Source organism: Xenopus tropicalis, chromosome 9, assembly GCF_000004195.4.
Source record: "Xenopus tropicalis strain Nigerian chromosome 9, UCB_Xtro_10.0, whole genome shotgun sequence".
Taxonomy (NCBI): Eukaryota; Metazoa; Chordata; class Amphibia; order Anura; family Pipidae; genus Xenopus; species Xenopus tropicalis.
Genome location: NC_030685.2, coordinates 62,353,410 through 62,374,148, shown reverse-complemented (window position 1 = coordinate 62,374,148; position 20,739 = coordinate 62,353,410). Strand labels below are relative to the sequence as shown.

Here is a 20,739-nt window from a genome sequence, read left to right as displayed (position 1 = left end):
TCTTCTTGCTGGCTTTCTGCATTAAAGACAGGTAGAATTTTTTTTGTAATCTTTATTTTTAGTCTCCCTTATGTTACAGAGGGTATTAAATATGACGTAAATACCTTTTCTTCTTTCCTCCTTAGGGAATGTATCGAGGCAGGAGTACTGACAACCTGGCTTTCTCTTCTCCTCTGAATGTCATAGAGCCAGTAAGTTTAGTTTTGGGCTAGACCTAACAGGTTCTGTTGAGATCTGGCTAAGAGCAATCCGTAAACGGGGATGCTTTTACCTTTTATCAACGGCTCAAGATCCTATCAGATCCAGACCTTGTTGATGTATAAGTCAAATTACTATTCACATTAGACTTCCAGCTATTCAACAGGTTCTCACCTTAAGCAACTTTTTCCCCTTGAAATTTGTTGCAGCACGTTTTCTCACATTCGCTGCTATTAACTGTTCTAATCGGCTATTATTTCTTACTGCTTTGTTTGGTGCTTCTGAAATGTACTCACCTGTATAACTTAATGTAACTGTCAACCTGACAGGAGCAATATAAGTGAACAGAGAAGCATCACAGTTCAGTTTGGAATTTCAGTGCTATCTGGTTGCTATGGTCCAATTTACCCTAGCAATGAGAAATAGATGCCCTTATTTTTTAATAGTTATCTTTGTATTTAGTGTCTCTCCTATGCATATCCCAGTGATAATAAAAGTGTAGCCTCACAGGCTTTCTTTTTGGCTGCTAGGGTTGGTGACCTCCATTCGAAAACTGGAAAGAGGCATTCTGTGTATGTAACCCGCCCCTATAAAGTTCCCAACCGTGCTCTCGGCAGCATGGCAAGGGGGTACACCAGTTTGTTCATTAAAGAGAAAGGGGCTACGTAACCCGCTTGCTCCATAGCCAGTCTATCCAGTGTTTACCTTTTAGCAGTGATTTGTGAGGAGAGGGTGAAGTAGCTTTGTTCTCTTACACAAGGAAGTCCATTAAAATTATCTTTTTTTTTTTTTTTTGACAACATGCATGGTTGTCTCCATACTGAAGGAGAGCGGACGATATTGTTTCAGTGATAGTAGTCAAAACCAGCAGTGCAGGAAATAGAAAAGGACAGATAGATGCTGCAATAGATACTGAATAGAAATTACGTTAACAATATTTCAAAGTTTATAATTTAAAGTTGCTAATAATTAAATTTGATTTTGTTGTGCTTCATTTTATATTGAGGATTAAAAGAGAAGGAGGGGTAAAAATCACTGAGGTGCGCCAAATGTAAGCTCATTAAAGTAGAAGGTTAAAAAGGGACCATAGTTTATTAAAGTAATTTGTTTTTATATATGGGTAGAAGCTGCCATATTGCTTCCCAGAAGAGCAACCAGTTACTTTCATCCACCCAGAACATGCAGTTTGTTATGTAAGCTGATAGAATGGCTAGCATTGCCAAGTGATTTGTTTGGTAGAATGTCTCATACATCCCTTTATTTTTTTTTTTAGAACAGCCACTGTTGTATAATTTGCAGATATAATCACATATCAAGTCAATGTTCCTTTTATTTGCAGGTGACTGAACTTATTAGAGAGCAGACTCACCTAAAATCTGAGTTGGGACTTGAGGACTTGAGTATAGGACATGGCAGAGACCGCTGCGATTCCATGGCCTCTGATAATTCCTCTCTCTATTCAAGTCCACTCCATAAACATAAGAAAGGATTAACAAGCTCGTGTGACTCAATCGACAAATCAAAACCTCATGCTTCCCCAAGCAAAAATGTGTTTCGGGCATCTGTTGCTTTGACGCCAAGTCCTCCGGCTAGAGAGGGCGATATTCAGAAGCCTGTCAATGATGAATCGCCAGAGAATTATGGGAAATTAAAAGTTGAGCCTACAGAGAAACCCGAGCAGGTTTCGTTTGCATCCCCAGCTAATGAGAGTACCAGATGGTCTCCTGAGGAGAGTAAAGAGCTGCAGCAAGTAATACGCGAGGTAAGCTTCTGCATTTGCACCTTTATACAGTTATGCCCCATGGGGCAATTCCTCTACAATTATGACATTACAACTACTACAGATTACAAATTATTACTGAATAATTTCCTGTTATTTACTATGTAAAGAAGGATTGATATCAGGCATGCTATGTAAATATCCTCTGGAATATTTGTGATTTTATAATAAATGTATGTGGAAACCAGAAACTGTACCGTTATTCATCTATAGTTATTTATTATATTATTTATTTATTGTAGTATTTCTTTTCGGATGGAAGTGACCCTCGTTACATTTTACTTTACTGAAATCAGGTACCCATACACCTTAAGATCCGCTCGCTTGGCGAGAATCCAGGCTAATTCGATCGTTTGGCCCCAGGGCCAAATTATAAGGACGGGCATAGGCAAATTTGGTCCGGGAACTGCATCAACAAGCCGATGCGGTCCCCAATTTGACTAGATTTTCTAACCTGCCCGATCGAGAGCTGGCCGATTTCAGGCCAGATATTGGTCGGGCAGGCCCGTCGGTAGTCCCCATATACGGGACGATTAGCTCCCGAATCGGTCTAAGGGACCGATAACGGCAGCTAGAATCGGCCTGTGTATGGGGACCTTTAGGCCATCCTCAGGTTTGATGTACCTACCTTATCTGATCATTTGCACCTTCTACTGATTGATCTAAAATGGTCTCTAACTTGCAAGTGTGGTTTCTAATAGCTAGTAGTGCATGACTGAAAATTACAATAATATTTTTGTATACCCACATCATTAACAGTTCTTTCTATCCAATGTGGCTCTTTTCTGCCTGTGAGGAGCACATGATGTGCAGAGGGAAGAAAGGGCTGCATTGTCTGCATGCTCAGCCTACATCATTCTTTACATAAAGATTTGTGTGTCTTCTACCCCACAACACAGAATGAAACCAAAAATCATTTTGTGGGTTTTAAATTTACTTGAATATTTGCTCAAAATTTATTTTTTTATTTTAAAATAAAGGTAGCGCTTTCAGTTTAAAAGAGTATTATACCCTAAAAAACATTATGGCTAGAAGTGCTGAATCTTACATACTGAGCCTAATACGCCAACTTAAAGGTTTAGCATCTCTATAACAAGAATGAACCAGGCCTTCACATTTGCCACAGGAGTTCCTCATCTTGGATTCTGTCAGTGACACTCACATGCTAAGTGGGCTCTGAGCAGCTATTGAGAAGCTAAACTTACTTTTCTGCTTGATGATTTGCGACAACCACTGTCATAGAACCTGATGCTACAGGGCTGATAATTCAATTTCTGTTGCTGATTGCACTGGTTTCAGAGCAATCCACAATATGGGGAGCTACTGGGGGCTGTTCTGGAGGCACAGATCTTTCCTGCTAATGGGCTGTGGGTGCCTTGGGCTGGTACAGAAGCCCACAGCATAATGTACAGCATTTCTAGCCTACTTCTTTAGTTAAGCTTTAGTTATGCTACGTCTGCTGTGCTTTTTCTGTACAGCAACTCTTGTCTTATCTCACAGGTGCTATCCTCTTCCCTGCCCTTACCCTATTCAGGTATGGTATCCATTATCTAGAAACCTAAGAATTACGTAACCCTTGTCTCCCATAGACTCCATTTTAATCAGATAATTCAGATTTTGAAAATGTATTCCCTTTTTCTCTGTAATAACAAAACAGCACCTTGTATTTGATCTCAGCTAAGATATAATTAATCCTTATTGGAGCCAAAACAATTCTTTTGGGTTTATTTAATATTTCAGTGATTTTTAGTAGAGTTAAAGTCCAAGTTACAGAAGGATCTCTTATCTGGAAAACCCTCGGTCCCAAGCATTCTGGATAACCGGTCCCACACCTGTACTAGCATCTGGCACTTATAGAAGTATTTTGCAGTCACCCACAAGGCATCTGCCAAATGTGCATTACTTCTTTAAGGCTAATGAAAGCAAAAGTCTTGTTGCTGTGTGTTGTTGCTACCCTAAAGTAATATTTACACTACATTTGTGAACACATAGTTATATTCTGTTCTTTGTTTCTATTTCATAGAGAACATTCACTTAATGTAACCTTCTAGCATATAGTTGGCTTATTAATGAAACGAGCCCCAGCCAAGTGATGTCAGTCTTGTGCCCTGGGGCATCTGGTATTAGCTCAGATTTTTAGGTTTCTCAGAAGATCCACGCAAATACTGGTGCTACTCAGAGCTCTAAGCTTCTAGACTGATGTCAGCTGGCCACGTGCCCAACGTTACTAGTTAGCTTTCCTTTCTATAGCTGTGTGTATAATGTAACTGAGCGTATAATGTAAAATTACATAGCGCTGCTCTATATGCAGCACTCTGTATTTGCCATAAAGTTATAGTAAAAGCAGGGGCAAACGTTTGTATGAAAATTAAAAATATCTATACAGAGTAACATGCATAAATATATACAGATTTACAGATACATACTGATTTGCTTCACATGTTGAGATGTGGGCGAGAGGAAATCCCTATCCCATAGAGCTCACAATCTAAGTGCACCTTATATACCAGTTTCGGAATGCTGCACATTAATTCTGTACTTAGACGCCCCATTTCCTAGGTAGCGCAGTTGTGACTGTAGCTGTGGCTTTTTGCACAGTGTGAGATTGGGCTTGGCTACAGAGACTACATGCAGCCAGCCAATCTAAGTATGTGTTTTTTTACATTTCATTTGGCTCTTTCAAAACTTCAGGAATCCATCATCACCATAGCCTGGGAAAGTGCTTTGTCAGCATATTGTTTGCTTGCATAGTCTGTTGTAAAATTCCTTCCAACCTTTGCAAAAAATTCTTTCCTTGTGATAGAATTCTGAAAGTTCCAGCTGAAATAATGTTCGCTTGCTTTTTTATAGCTAAACCCTTGTAAAATGTGTCACAATTATACATTTTTTATCTGTATATCCAGAATAATCCTATTTTTCTGAAATTTTAGTCCTGTATGTTTGTGGAGAGTGATGAATGAATGGCATTTTATCAATATTTACTCCTCGCTTTGATCTACCAAAGCAATGCCCAGACCCAAGTGAAACCCTGCCCTTTTCCCAATAAGACCTGCCCCTGTTGGGGTCCATGATATAAGACTGCCTGCCCCATTTGCTGGCTAGTAGGTAATTGTATCCCCAAAACCTCTACCAAAATCTGCCATAGTACATGATGGGAGCTGGCCAATAAAAATCTCCTGGACAACCTGATATGGCCCATGTGCTTCCAGTTGGACAAATACATAATTTTGTAGGCAGGGTATTTAAATGTATATGAAGTTCTGGCACTTTAGTGTAACTGGTCCTTTAAGGCATCTGTCTGTAGATGCCATGAGCATAAATTCTATCTGTGTTTATTAAATTGCTTCAAATATTAGGACATCTACGTGTGTCAGTTTGTCTGCTCCGTTGCACTGCTGTCAGTATGGCTTGATTTAGTTGATATACCGGACAGTTTTGTGGCAGGGAAAATGCTGAAACGGCACTGGGTATGTCGTGTTCCGTATTGTTTAATAGAAGATATTTCTTGGAGACAGATGGGAGATCTCGTGGTTTGTTTTTCCGATGCTGGCTCTGTTTTATCCAAGTTATTTATAACATACCTGCATAGCTATGTCTAATATTTACACTGTATCACGACTAGAAGAACCAGTAAGGTTTGCTCTTGTATGAGGCTTGATCACTGACACTGTCTTAGGGAAAACTCCAGTGATCCAATAAGGAATGTCTCTACTGATCTCTTGCTATTGTCTAGTCAGCCTTGCTTGTTATTTGTTCAGCCTGTGTCCTACAACAACATCCTTATTGGTATCCAATACCATTGAAGAGTTAAGGTGGACCGTTTGTCATTCCGAAAGGGCCAAACTGCACTGAAAACCAATTTTTGTTTGATATTTGCTCCCTGTTGATTGACTAGGGCATTCCAACCTTGTACAAACATGATTTCTCTTCTGTCTACTGTAGGCCTTGGTACCTCTTATTTCATATAACCTGCTTCTGAATGCCAGCTCCTCCAAGCGGGGCCAATTTAACACCGTAAAGTTCATACAGAATTTTAAGAAATGCTTATTTGTTTGTAATTGTGCTTAAATGTGTCATCATTTTCAATTAGATAAAAGAATCAATTGTTGGAGATATTCGAAGAGAGATTGTAAGTGGACTCCTTGCTGCAGTGTCTTCTCCAATTCGCTCCTTGGATGGCAAAGCTGATGGGAGAGTTTGAGGCAAGTACTTGAATAGTAAGCGAAAACCTAATTTGAAAATAATTCCAATGTGCAAAGTGCCTAGCAACCACTGAACCCATTACTCCTCCCACCCCTGAAATATATGTAGTACATCTGGAATTTGACATATGTCCTCTAGAAACTCTCTTTCTAAAGAAAGCCATTATTACACAAAAATATTTAAGCACCTTGTTCCCCCCTTTTCAATATGGGGTCAGTGAAATAGGGCTTGTGCAGAACATACATCTGTTTTTACTCCAGGTAGACTGAAGCTAGCAAGGTAAATAATTAGTTTTGTTAGCAGGAGTCCAATATGCTGGGGGATTATTTAATGTAATTATCTGCCTTGCAAGTACATGGAGTAGCTTCTATTCCACAACAAGAATTTCAATTATAATCTGTGCAAAATGGCAAATAAACATTTTCTTCTATATTGCAAACTGTAGAGCTGCCAAACAAAAACTTAAATCATTAAAAAAATAGATGATAACCAATTGCTAAATTGTCTCAGACTCTAACTCTCCATCACACTAAAACTTCATTTAAAGGTGAACTATCCCTTTTTAGTTTTTAAAAAAAATACCATTGACCAAATTGTCTTTGTTTTTATATATCATTTCTTTACTCCCACAGGTCGAGTCGCCATGAATTGGGTCCATTGGCAAAAAATCTACAGAAACCCCCCTGAATGAAACTAGTCGTGGTGCCAAGCACAACATTCAGGAGAGAATTATGCTGCTGACACAACCTACTGTTTGTCTAAATTAACTTGTGCATTTGCCTTGAACCCATGTGTTTATTTAGACACTTTGCTTGTTCCCAATAAGTGAACTGTGGAGGTCTATAAATTGTATTTATTTCATTGTGCTGTTTTCCCCCTAAACATTTTTCATTTTTTTTTTTTTTAATTTCTTTTTGTTTTGAAAAACTTGAATTATTTTTCTTTTTCTAATATGTTACCTTCCCACTGCTAAAGGAAAATGGACAGCGTAGCGGAGCAATGCGCTGCAATAGGCAAAACGGTGAACTTTAAAATCTACCTTAATCTGTCTAGCTTGGACACTGACCTCCATGAGGTATCAACTGTGCAATATGTGATTCACTTTGAGAGCTTACAACAAACTTTTATTTTCTACTGCTGTGTAGTGCCACATTAAGCCAACGTTCTGAATATTTGCTGTATTCAATTCAAGACAGAGCTATATATATATGTATATTCTAAACCCTCCCCCCTTCCTTTTGTGCTTGTGTGGTGAACCCTGCCTAAACTACTTCAAGTTCTTACACTGAAAGCTGTTTTCCTTCACAAGTATTTAAATGATTTTCCGGTTGCTCAGTTTTTTTTGTTTTTTAAATGTGCCACATTTTTTAACACTATTATTTTTTAATGCTGTTTCCCACACGTTTCAAACCATTTTCAGTGCGATTGGACGCATTGTACTACTGATGACTGGAAGCGAAATGCGATTGCAAAGCACATTTGTCCTCACTATCCAGTCATGTGGGTTTTAGTTCCTCTCTGACACTGTGTGAAGCTGATCTCAGACCAGGCATGCTGTGGCACATGGAATCTTGTTGGGATTTTGACTGAAAACCTTTGCGCAGGTTTCATCATTTAATGTTCTGCTGAGCTCCGATTAGAAGATTTCATTGATTCTAAGTGTTCTGTTAAAAGTCTAACAAACAAAATATATATATACAGTACACAAGGGCTGATTTCTAAATATATAAATAAAGTATTTATTTTGCATAAATCTTTGTACGTCTTTTACTTGGTTTGTTCAGAAAACTGCAGAGGGGCCCCCCTCCTAAACTGCACCACCCACACTCAGATATATGGCCCTGTTCCTCCATACCTGATCATAAAAGGCTGAGAGGGGTTGGCAGCTGTCCTTTCTGACCATGTCTATTCCTATCACTGGCTCTCTGGTGATGATCCTGATCAGGATTGTGAATAGTAAAAGGAAAACTATAACACCAGAATGAATACTTAACCAACAGATAGATAGTTTATATTATGTTAAATGGCCTATTGAAGAATCTCGCCAAAGGGGAATATATGTGTTTCAGTATATTGCCCTTTTACATCCTTTCCCTTGATCCACTACAGGGTTAGTAACAAATTGCCAAGCAGAAAATGACTGTCCTGTCATGTGAGTTGACGCCACAGGACTGATTATTAAATTTAAACGCTAATTGCACTGTTTTCAGAGCTGCCATGTATTTTAATTCTGACTTAATTTCTAATCAGCTTGATATTGTGACTTTTATATACAGTATATTGTGTGTTGGCCCCTAAGCTCAGGTAAGTGACAGAAGCACAGAGCATATGCAGGGAATCAGCAGAAAAAAAATGGGAGGCTACTGGGGGCATCTTTGGGGGCTCAGATCTTCCCTACTAAAGGCCTGTGGTTGCCTTGGGCTGGTACAGAAGTCCAACAATGTGCAGCAATTCCAGCCTACTACTTTAAGTTTTAGTTCTCCTTTAAATCAAAAAACTCCCTTTATCAATATAAGTTAGCAAGGTGCAATATAAATCGCGCTGTGCCTCTCAAACTTTTTAGTCTATCCCATGATGTGTAATGTTTGGCAATGTGTGGAGCCATAAGATCAAAGTGCCCAGCATATAAACGGTCAAGGAGGTAGTTTTTATGAGACCACAAGTGTACAAACACCGACACCTTATATTATCGATCAGAAATATCTGGCAAAATGGTAAGCCAGTTCCAGCTAAAATCATTTATTTCCCCAAATGTAATTCTAGGTTTTGTTTGGTAAGCAGATCACAGTGACCTTTCTGCTTCATTAAAGGTCATTAATCTGCAAAGGACACGCTGTACCTTTTTATTTACCTTGGGCATCAAAAGCACTGAAAGGTTTCTTTTGTGTTTTTGTTGGAGGCATGTGATATACCCCAATCTGTTAGTACTTTATATACAATTACATCTTGCTCACAAATCCAAAATAACAAATGTTATTTCTATTAAGCAAATTGGAAAACTATTTCTCTAAGTTGTGCAGCTATATTAGAGGGACCGTACACCCCCTTTTTTAACATTGGAGTAATCAATAGGGAATTTGTCTATTCTTTCAGTTTTATTATTTTGTGCTATAAACGAGCAAAATCTGAAAATAAAACTAAAGCCTTATTCTACTCCCTGATCTCAAAGAGCAAAATCAAACTAGGGATGCACCAGATACAGTTTTTCAGGTTCATCTGAACCCCAGAATTTATTGTAAGGATTTTGGCCGAATACTGAACGGAATCCGAATCCCAAAATTAGAATGTTGAAGGGTGAAATTTTCTACTTCCGTGTTACCATGACAAAACGATTTTTTGAATTCGGTTTGGCCAGGACTGTGGATTCAGCCAAATCTGCTGAAAAAGGCTGCATCCTGGCTGAACAAACCATCCATCCAGGAGCCTCTATAAATAACCACTTCTATTTCCCCTGCTACAGCCTATCTTTTTAGCTAAAGAGTAGCTCATTGCACAAAGGCTTCTCGGTGAGCTACTGGTTTGTTTGACTTTGGGTCTATTTGAGATCAGAAAGTAGAATGTGGCTTTAGTTTGCTCTGTTTAGACAAGAAATAATAGAAAGTTTTTTTCATATTCTTTTATTAAAAAAATGTGTTCCGCACAAGCCCCATTCATTGCAGCAGGGTTTAAAAAAGGCTGTGCACTGTCCCTTTAGAGACTGCTTGCCCTGTAATACCTGGCAGTGCCTATCATATTGACTGCAACACCCACTGTTTCTCACCTGCTGGCAATTATTTTAATCATCTTTAGTTTTCCTTTATATGATTATATTTTTGAAACTATGTTCACATGGGCAATATTCTTTGCCTATAAATTACTGGTGTGCAACATTCCTAAGAGAGCCTTCAGGTAGATACTGGGGGTATATTAGAAATAAGTGATACATGTTTCGGCATGCTCCTGCACTGGGTCTGGTGCTCTCGGAATACCCTCAAAGTGGTCGGATTTTAGCTGGAAAGTCCCTGGTTCCCTAACCAAGCAGGTGATTCACAGGTACCTGGTTACTCAGGTTAATTAAAGCCTCTAATCCTACAATTTTAACACTGATTGACATCACTTCTGGTTTTGGGAAAAAAAGTTAACACCTTGCAGTTAGTGTCGGCTAGTGGGCCTTGGACCCATTGAACCAATTCAGCATCATGCTCAAATAGGGCCCTACATAGTGGCACACCTCCTGGCACCAACCGCCCCCTCCATCAGAGTTCAGTTCTTCACAGTCCAACAGGGACATCACTCCCCATACATATATGATAAATTGCACCCTAGGAGGCTGTTACTGTGTCTGCTATGAAATGCTAGGGGCCACAGGGTTTTATTAAATGTTTGGGGGCCAATGGAACAATGTAAACAAGCAGCATTAGAAAGGAGGCCAGCAGCAGTCAGAAAGACATATGAAGATGCCAGTTGCCCACCCAGCTCTGGTGTTTCTGTGATCTGCCCAAAATTGAGCCAAATGTTTCAGATTGGTCCCCTTGATTGATAAGACGGACAGAAACAGTGTGAGCTTATTCACAGGGTACTGATGTGAGTAAAACTGCAGAAAATATTAACTGCTTGGCATTTTCATGCTTTATTCTGGATAATGAGCCAGACTATTTATAACTCTGGCTGACCTTAATTTCAGTCTGAGCAAAACCTATCTGCTTCAAGTAGCCCTGTGGTCCTGAAAGGTTCTGTAATTAAAAAGAGATTAATCTAATGGTTAATGAGTTTGTAATTAATAAAAGTAATTGTTATAAATGATGATATAGTAATGTCTATTATAAGCTGTCTAAACAAACCCGTTTGACTGATACCTGTGTATCAGTGAAGTCTGCAAATGAGAGATGTTTAATTAATCATAATTTGCTCGTCCCACTTGCTTAAATGCAGGGCCCCAAGCAATCAAAGGGATGTATATCATATATGTGCTGCTAAAGCCTCATCACTTTCTGATTTGTCATGCTGAAATATTAATGGCCCATCAGCAGTGCTCAGAGGGAGCTTATATTGCATTTTTGAGTAGCCGGCTAGTAATGTAGAATAGACAAATCCCAAGGCACCGGGCCATTCAAGGCTAGCATTGCATTTTCAATTAGGCTCTGAGTGAATCCTTGGCATGTGCAGAAGCAAAAACTGGTACACAATTAGCTTATTGTTCTTTCGGCTTTGTACAGAGACGATCTGAAGGACTCAGGGAAAAAGCCAGCTTCAAGAATTGCTATTGATGTGGAATAAGGGAGTTGCTCTGTTCATGCAGTTCCACTTGCTAACCCAGGAATTCACAGCTATTATCAAGTAGCAGTCAGACTCACTTCTAGGCGTGTGCCAAAGGCTAGTCACTGAGAAACCTGCTCTCATCCAGGAGGCTCCCTTTCATCTGCCATCCACTCACCAATGGAACCCAATAGTCCCAAGAAAATACAGTTTGCTGTGCCATTATTCCAGAGTCAGCTGGACCCAGAGGCCTCAGAACAGGTATTGTGTTTATGTATCTGCAGATGGAAGTGGCTCACCATTTTCTATTGCCATTGTTTTCATTTCAACCATCAAATTACGTTCTGTTTGTTCTTTTCCTTTTAAACATACATATAAATGTAGAATGGCAGCAAATGTAGATAAATGAAGATGTAAGTAGGTGTTACTCTGGGGAGGGGGGGGGCAATGGCCTTTTGATGAATCATAGGGTGCTAGATAGAACCTCTCTGCTCACTTATGTATAAATACTTTTATCATATCCATCATCTGGATTTTTTTAACAATTTACATGTATATGGAAATCACCATTTGTAATATTTTTTGTTATAATTGGGCTGATTTGCAATAAAAATGGGGTTTATTTCTGAGCATCTTTCTTGTTGGTGCCTCTTTTAACCTTATGCAACAAATGCTTTAAAGCACTCATCTCTGAAAAACTATCGTAATTATCTTGAGAAACAAAACCCAGTTGCATTTAAATGTTGTATAGGATCCATTATCCCAGAACCCATTATCCAGAAGCTCAGAGTTACAGCAAGGCCATCTCCCATAGTGTCAATTTTAAGCAAATAATTCTAATTTCTAAAAATGATTTACTTTTCCCTGTAATAAAACAGGACCTTGTATTTGATGGTAACTGAGCTGCATGGATCCATATTGTCCTATTGGGTTTATTCAATGTTTAAATGATTTTAGCAGACTTATTAAGATATGGTGATCCAAATTACAGAAAAATCTCTTATCCAGAAAACCCTAGCTCCAAAGTATTCCAGATAATAGATCTGTATCTGTAGCTGAAGAGCGAATGGTATATTTTGTGTTACACAGCAGAATTCCTTTGAGTATGAAGGCAGATACAGATATGCATATAATAACCTATTTATCTGCACTGAATCTTTATAATCCTGCTTTGAGAAATGAAGACTGTGTTCCATTTCCCAAAGAATAATATATTTTACGAGTAAGATTTACATTTACTCTTCATACTAGTTATTAAAGGGAGTCGAGAGTTATTGCAACGGATAATATAATAAAGGGCAATTTAAGTGGAAGAAGTGGAAATTGTATGGTTCAGCTCTTATTAAATTACTCAGAGATATACTATTATTTATAGCAATGCTCCTTATTTTGCCACAGTCACATGGTGGCAGACAAAATGATGTAATGACATAAAGTTCTGAAGCAAGCCAAAAACCAACTAAAAGCCAAACCCAGATGTTTTATAATGTATGAAGTGATTCTTCCTTCTATAAACAGATTTGCTGACTACAATGCTAAAATACCATGTTTATTTTAATACAGCTATATATGGCAGGCCTACACAAATGTGGAAAACAAAGTTATACCAAATATTTTTCATTAGATCATCACTTAAGCAAGTATGAAATATGCATTCTATAGACATGTAGGCCTGCAAGGAATTGGTGTGTTCCCCCTTGTCTGGGTGGTTTTCCTCCAAAAACCTACAAGCAGGATAATTTGTATGGGAAAATGTAATAGGGGCCTTAGATTGTAAACTTCACTGGGGCAGAGACTGTGAATGATCTACAGGTATGGCACCTATTATTCAGAATGCTTTTGAGCTGGGGTTCTCTGGATAAGGGGTTTTTGTATAATTTGGATCACCATACGTTGTTACTAAAATATAATTTAAGCATTAAGCAAACCCAATAAGATTGTACTGCCACCAATAAGGATTCATTGTAGCTTAGTCAGGGCCATATTTTAAAATAGGTGCCTATATATTAGATTTATCATAAAAAAATAAAAAATAAAATATACCCCCAGGGGTCGATTTGCACTGCGGAAGTGATGTCATTCACAGACTGTGTGACGTCACTTCCGTGATGTAGGGGCATATTAAGGTCCAGTGCCTAGAGTGGTACCAGAGCTAAATATAGCACTGAGCTTAGTTGGGATCAAGTACAGGTACTGTTTTATTATTACAGAGAAAAGGGAATCAATTAACCATTAAATAAACCCAATAGGGCTGTTCTGCCCCAATAAGGGGTAATTATATCTTAGTTGGGATCAAGTACAAGGTACTGTTTTATTATTACAGTGAAAAAGGAAATCTGAATTATTCTGTTAAAATGGAGCCTATGGGAGATGGCCTTCCTGTAATCCGGAGCTTTCTGGATAATAGGTCTGTGAATAATGGATTTCATACCTGTACAATGTCTGTAAATTTTGTTAGTACTATAGGAATAACACTTATTGGAATACTGTTAGATAGATGTCATTACCGGGACTGGAATAAAGCTGGCCATACACATTCAGCCTTCTTTCGGCGAACATTTTGATATACGTTTAAATGATCTAAAACTAACATTCAGACTGAAAGTGTAGGATAAAGCTCTAAAATTAACAAATCGAAGGATGTTATGAACATAAATTAATTTGCAAACAACAATCGTATGAAAGTAACATCCCAGAAATGCATTTTAGGTCCCCAAAGGATGCGCAGATTTTATCGTTATGTGACTGAAATTTTCTAACCTGACTGATTGACTAAATGAGTGATTGCCATGGTAGGAAAATTACTGGGACGTTACTTTGGAACCCACACATGGTTCAAAAATCATACAAAACTCTGTTTCGTACAATTATATCAGTGTGTGTATGGCCAGCTTAAGGCAATGGATGGCACTGCTGTAGGATAATTCTGTCAGCTTTCCTTATATAGCAGTAGGGACTGTTCAGGTTATGTGAATAGCAGCCTTGCCTGGTCTGATTAATACAGTAACTATCACTGATGCAATATCTGATGTGAGTGTCCTTGTATTTTGTACAGATAAGAAAGAGAAGACCCACACCCGCATCGTTGGTTATTTTGAATGAGCACACACCACCAGGTCTGTACATATTGGATAAAATTCATTATACCTTAAGGGGGAACTTCACCCAAAAACAACTTGGGCTTTTTGAAAAGTAAACATAATTTCAAGCAACTTTGCAATATACATCAATTATAAAATATGCAGCCTTTTTCATGATTTTTAATAATATGGTTTGGAACAGTTATTAAGTCCGCCCCCCTGTTCCCCTGCTGATCTGCCTGACTACGTTGAGACTCAAATAAAATGTAACAGTAGTCGACTGTCCTCAGCCTGCCTTCAGCCTGTATCCTCCATATCCCACAATTCCCTGCACGTGATGTCAATAAGGAAAGGAATATTACTGTGCAATGTATTGTGGGTTATGTAGTTCCTGCATGCTGTCTGTAAGCTGTGGAAAAGTTGTGAGTGTTTTAATCCCTCCTCCCCTGCCAGGATTTCAAATAATGCAGAAAGAGAAGAACTGCTTTGCAGCTGGATTTCAACATATAAAAATGGTATTTATTCATACTTTTTGAAGGAACAGATTACAGTGATTACAGATTCTGGGATAGTGAGTGGCCTGAATCTCATGTATGTGCTATGCTCTGACAGAGCAGATGGCAATCAATCTGATGTAAATCTCATTGAAATAGTGTGTCTGTCAGTCTAATGTAACTCTCTTGGAGAACCAGTCCATGAGTAAACATCTTGGAGAGCATGTGTCCATCAGTGTAAATCTCTTAAAGAGCTGATGAGCATCAGTCAATGGGGTAAAAGGGCCTTGAGTCTAATGTAAATACCTTGAAAGTGGATCAACTCAGTCTTGGAAAGCAGATGGTCAAAGTACATTTTATGAAGGCCAAAGAGACCAGGAGCCTAATGTAAATGGTCTAGTAAAGGGGTTGCCACAAGTATTATATATTCATTGCCACAAGTATTATATATTCATTGCCACAAGTATTATATCTTCATCCCAGTTAGCTGATAGAAAATATTCATTACTGAACAAATACAGTAATACAAAAATACTTGCTTTTACCTATCACTGTGGTTGATTCATCTAAGTGAAATGTTGTATCTTGTATCTTACTGGAACAGAAAAGTGGCAGTACAAGTTGCATATAAACTAGAATGTCATATGTAGGAAACATTCATACATAAATGCATGTTAGTCTACAGTATGCTATGCCATCATGTACATATGTACAATTATTTATTTGTGTCAAATGGCTTATCAAATATACTATACACTGGAATATTGATGGATTCCTGGCAGTTCAATATTTTTATAATTTATCAAAACATTCCTGACGGAACATTAATGCACTGGCATATTTATCAAAGCTGATGCCTGCATCGATTTCAAAGAATGGTCTGCTTCGAGCGGTCAACTGCCAGTCTGCTCTTTGGGTGCTGTAAAAGGCTCCGTATAGTATATTGTTACTGCTCTGTATGATTTATTAAGTTATGATAAATCACCCCCATGCCATTAGTTTCTTAGATAATAGATAATGTACCCCTTATTATAAAACAAGGATACGAGAAACCACCTAGAAGTTCCATGATTAAATAAAGTTACTAGCTATACAAATCACGTAACTCTATAAAGACTTTTTGATATCCTTACATTTACCAAGCGTCCCTCCATATAAGACATACAGTTGTTGGAGTGAGACTGTATGGTGGGTCTGAGGGCAGCAGACATAAGAGGTTTTGAGCCTAAGCCAACGGGGCCATTTCCAAACCGTCGGATTTTTTTTTACAATTCAGATTTTTAGCGCTAAAATTCGCAAAGTCCCTACTTTTCCGAGATTTACTATGCGTCAGAACAGCTAAAAATCCGAATCCGACAATTTGCCAGTAGTGATGAGCGAATCTGTTCCGTTTCGCTTCGCCGAAAAATTCGCGAATCTTTGAAAAGATCCGCGAAACGGCGAAAAATTTGCGAAACGGCGAAAATGTCGTGCGACAAAAAAAATTGTCGCCCACGGCTATTATTTTGTCGCGCGGCTATTATTTTGTCGCCCGCGGCTCTTGTTTCGTCGCCCGCGGCTATTATTCCGTCGCGCGTGGCTCTTGTTTCGTCGCCCGCGGCTCTTGTTTTGTCGCGCGGCTATTATTTCGTCGCCCGCAGCTATTGTTTCATCGCGCAGCTCTTGTTTCGTCGCGCGGCTCTTGTTTCGTCGCGCGCTATTGTTTCGTCGCCCGCAGCTATTATTTTGTCGCCCGCTACTATTCTTTTTTGACGCCGGCGACAATTTTTGGACGTGCGGCGAATTTTTCCGCGGCTAAATTTTTCATCCGTTTCGCTAAACAATCCGCCAATGGCGAAACGCGGAAATTCGCCGCGAATCCATGCCTGGCGAAACTTTTCGCCCATCACTATTTGCCAGTTAAAACTTGCCGAGATCATGTAGAAGTCAATGGCAGATATCCCTTCCCTTCCTTGGAGGATCCTTCTTTTGCATCAAAACTGTAGAGGTATCAGATTTTTGATGCTGGTTTTTTTTTTTAATTCTGAAATTTCGAGACTTTTCTGTGACTTTTCTTTTTCAGCTCAGACTTTTTAGTAAATGGAAACAAGTTTATTTGAATTTTAAAATAAAAAAATTAAGAAATGTTAGAGTTTTAGTAAATCAGCCCCATGTTTTTGAAGAATTTCTATACCACGGTCAAGAAGGCAGTGGTCCATCATCTGTTCCAGTGGTTCCCAAACATGGGGCAGGCACAACCAGGAGCCCAGAGCAGTGCCTGAGGGTCACGTTGTCATGAAGTCCTCTCCTGGCCTAGATATTCTGGAAACTACCAGTGTATTTGTAACCTTGTTATTAGTTACAGAGGGCCCTGAACAAATGAAGGACTTTAGATCAATGCTTGAGGCAAATAAAGTCTCCAAATCACTTGTCTGTCAGTAAAGAACTAGACTTATGGGCAGATTTACTAAATCTCTACTCTTTTTTTCTCATTTATTTCTTTTTAAGAATTCAAATAAACTCATTTCCACGAATGTCTGACATTTACTAAGAAGTCTGAACTGAAATACTGAAAATTGTTGTAGAATACTGAACTGAAAAACTGAATACTGAAAAATACTAAACTGAAAAAAGTCACAGAAACGTTGCACTGAAACCTCTACTTTTTTTTTTTTGATTGTTGCACAAAAAACCAGCACCACAAATCCAAAAACCTCTAAAGTTTCAAAGAAAAGAAGGATCCTCCAGGGAAGGGAAGAGACATCTGCTATTGACTTCTACATAATTTCGGCAAGTTTTAGCTAGTGAATTGTTGGATTCAGATTTCAGATTAGTAAATGTCCCCCATACACTTTCATTTTAAGGACAGACAAGCCAATCTATAACATGCAGATGGGACACACAGATGTTTAACCAACCATTTGATAGAGGAGGATAAAATTTAAGTACAGATAGGTGCCACCCAAGGCACCCAGCAGGCAAGCTGTAAACAATTCTTATACCATAAAAAAAGCCTATAAATTACATTTTAAATGCTGCTTAGAAATGTCATCAGATGTAATGGGTGCTTAGTGATGTCACTTTGTCACGTTTAAAAAAAAAAAACAAAAAGAAAAAACATTTATTATAGGACCCAATATTTTAAAATAATAATAACAGATAATAAAAAGAATAGCACAAAAGAATAGAGCAGCCTGAGACTATATATGTTCATAAAACTCCTGCATTGAGTGATTGGCTAGGGGACAGCTGTATTGGTTGAGACCACAATTTGTAAATCCATCTTACCAGGCTATTGTAACAGTAAGCAACCTCTCTGCACCTCAAAAAATGTAATTAAAAAAAGAGATTGAATTTATTCTATAATATAAAAAAAAATATAAACTTACATGTTTCATGCCTAAAGGTGGCCACACACCATCGGTCACACGAAAGATCGTTAAATCCGCCACTAACGTTCAGATAAGGAGGTAGAAACAATAGGATTTCTACCTCCTTTTGCCGATTCAGCGCTGAAGGCAGATTTTGCTCAGGCGCCTTCTATGGCGCCCGATCAAAATCTTCTAACCTGACCGATCGGCGAGTCGACCGATATCAGCAGCCTCCTGCGATATCGTTCGACTCTCCGACATGCCATACACGCACCGAATATTGTACGAAACGAGGTTTTGTACGATATTATCGGTGTGTGTATGGCCAGCTTTACCAGCTCATAGAAATTATGAATGCATTACGAATATACCTTTGGATTAAGGCTGGCAAGGCATGAAAGAATAAACATATAATAAACAATGTATATAATGAAAAATAATGTAATGTACAGTATGCCATACTACACTATAATGATATTAATGGGCTTTTATATCAATTTTATTAGGTGTGTGAATTTTTCTACTTTGAATAAACTCACATTTAAAAAAAAAAAAAAAAACTAGAATGTTTGCTTATTTATTAAAAAATCCAAATATGAAAAACTCATTGGAGTTGAATGCCTTGAATTTGTCAGTTTGCAAACTCGAAAAAAAAAATTTGAAAATCTCGAATTGCAAATATGACTTGATTTTGCCTAGGGCAACTCCCATTGACTTCTATATAAACTCCCAAACTTTTAGTTGCCAAAGTTTTACATTTAAGTTTTTGGATTTTTTGCAAACATTCGAGTTCTGGAACCAAAATTCGAATATTGGGAGTTGGAATAGTGGAAAAAATGTGATTCCAAATGTTTATAAATCATCCCCTAATGGCAGTATTACTAAAACTCTAACGTCTCCCATTTTTCTATTCTAAAATTTGAATAAACATGTTTTCACAAATGTCTGATATTTACTAAAAAATCTGAAATGAAAAAGCTGAAATTTTCAACTTAGGGAAGATGAAGTTGAATTTTTCAACTTGTCGCATTTAAACTGTGACTTTTTTGAATTGTTGCACAAAAACCTCTAATGTTTTGAAGCAAAAGAAGAATCTTCCCGGGAAGGGACATCTGCTATTGACTTCTACATGATCTTGCCAAGTTTTTTCTGGCTAATTGTCGGTTTCGGATTTTTAGCCCTTTTGACGAATAGTAAATCTTGGAAAAGTCATGACTTTTTTTTTCTGTGACGTTTAGCGCTAAAAAATCCAAATTGGAAATAAATTCCCCCCTAAGAGTCATGCAGTATTCTGACTTGAATGATACAATAGAATGATACAATAGAAAGCAGGCAAATGTTCTATTAATATATTGGCACAGTTCACACTTGCCAAGAGTAAGAAGCTCGGAACAACAAGTGACTATATATAGATCAGTACCTCTGGGTATGACTAAAAGAAAAAGAAAAGGAGTGTAATATGAACTGAGCTGAGCGTCACTAGATTGCCCTTCCTGGGACTCGCGGGGGTGACTCACATCCACTGATTCACATTTGGCATTTTATATTTCCACTCATTCTTTCTGCGAGCCGCCGCTATTGTCCACTAAACTGCAGATAAGGTTCCACAATTAACTTTGGGAAAATACACATAAACACTACCAGCTGAATGTTTTGGGGGTGGGGGGGGGGTAAACGAGGCTAAAACAAAACTCAGAAATAATCTGCTTTGGAAATAGTTACAATGCAGGGAGTGATACAAATGGTGGATAATCTCTGTAAAGCACTGCGGAATACGTGGGACTGCTGCTATAGGCTCATAATGCATCTCATGTAAAAACATAACTTAAAGGTATACTGTAATAGGAAAACACGTTGGCTTTGAAACGCATCAGTTAATAGAGCTTCTCCAGCAGAATCCTTAATAATAATATGGTTTGGAATAGTTCCCTAAGCCCCGCCCCCTGTTCCCCTGCTGATCTGGCTGACTACTTTGAGACTCAAATAAAATGTAACAGTAGTCGACTGTCCTCAGTCTGCATCCTCCCAATCCCACCATCCCCTGTACGTGTGATGTCAATAAGGAAAGGAACATCACAGTGCTAGGCATTATGGGTTATGTAGTTCCTGCATGTTACCTGTAAGCTGTGGAGAAGTTATTACAATTAGTAACATTAATGTTTAAGCCCCTCCTCCCTTGTCAAAATCTCAAATGATGCAGAAAGAGAAGAACTGTTTTCCAGCTGGATTTCAGCATATCAAATGGTATTTATTCATGCTTTTTGAAGGAACAGTTTTGTTACCTAATTCATATTATTACACAAAGAACTTTGGGTGGTAGAAGCACTTTTCTCTCAGTTAGCTCATACAGTTTAAAAGATTTGTGGCTGAAATGTGTGCTATTTATTGTGTGTTCTGGG

General features: G+C 38.3%; 2 protein-coding genes across 6 annotated transcripts in view; both read left to right on the top strand.

Annotated features, from left to right (window-relative positions):
* itprid2 (ITPR interacting domain containing 2) overlaps positions 1 to 7,934 on the top strand; it is a 54,552-nt gene extending 46,618 nt beyond the window's left edge. Inside the window, 4 exon segments of the mRNA NM_001079133.2 lie at positions 126 to 191; positions 1,538 to 1,960; positions 6,069 to 6,180; positions 6,814 to 7,934. Coding sequence (NP_001072601.2) covers positions 126 to 191; positions 1,538 to 1,960; positions 6,069 to 6,179 — 600 coding nt within the window. The 3' untranslated portion in view covers position 6,180; positions 6,814 to 7,934.
* Positions 7,935 to 11,130: 3,196 nt separating this feature from the next.
* The window catches only part of ppp1r1c (protein phosphatase 1 regulatory inhibitor subunit 1C), a 30,300-nt gene continuing 20,691 nt past the window's right edge, over positions 11,131 to 20,739 (top strand). The window contains exons 1-2 of one of the 5 annotated variants that reach the window (XM_031892546.1): positions 11,131 to 11,677; positions 14,472 to 14,532. In XM_031892546.1, the coding sequence (XP_031748406.1) occupies positions 11,597 to 11,677; positions 14,472 to 14,532 (142 nt within the window). In that variant the 5' untranslated portion in view covers positions 11,131 to 11,596. The remainder of the gene's footprint in view (positions 11,678 to 14,471; positions 14,533 to 20,739) is intronic. The other 4 variants (XM_031892545.1, XM_012970157.3, NM_001171663.1 and 1 more) reach the window with 4 other exon arrangements.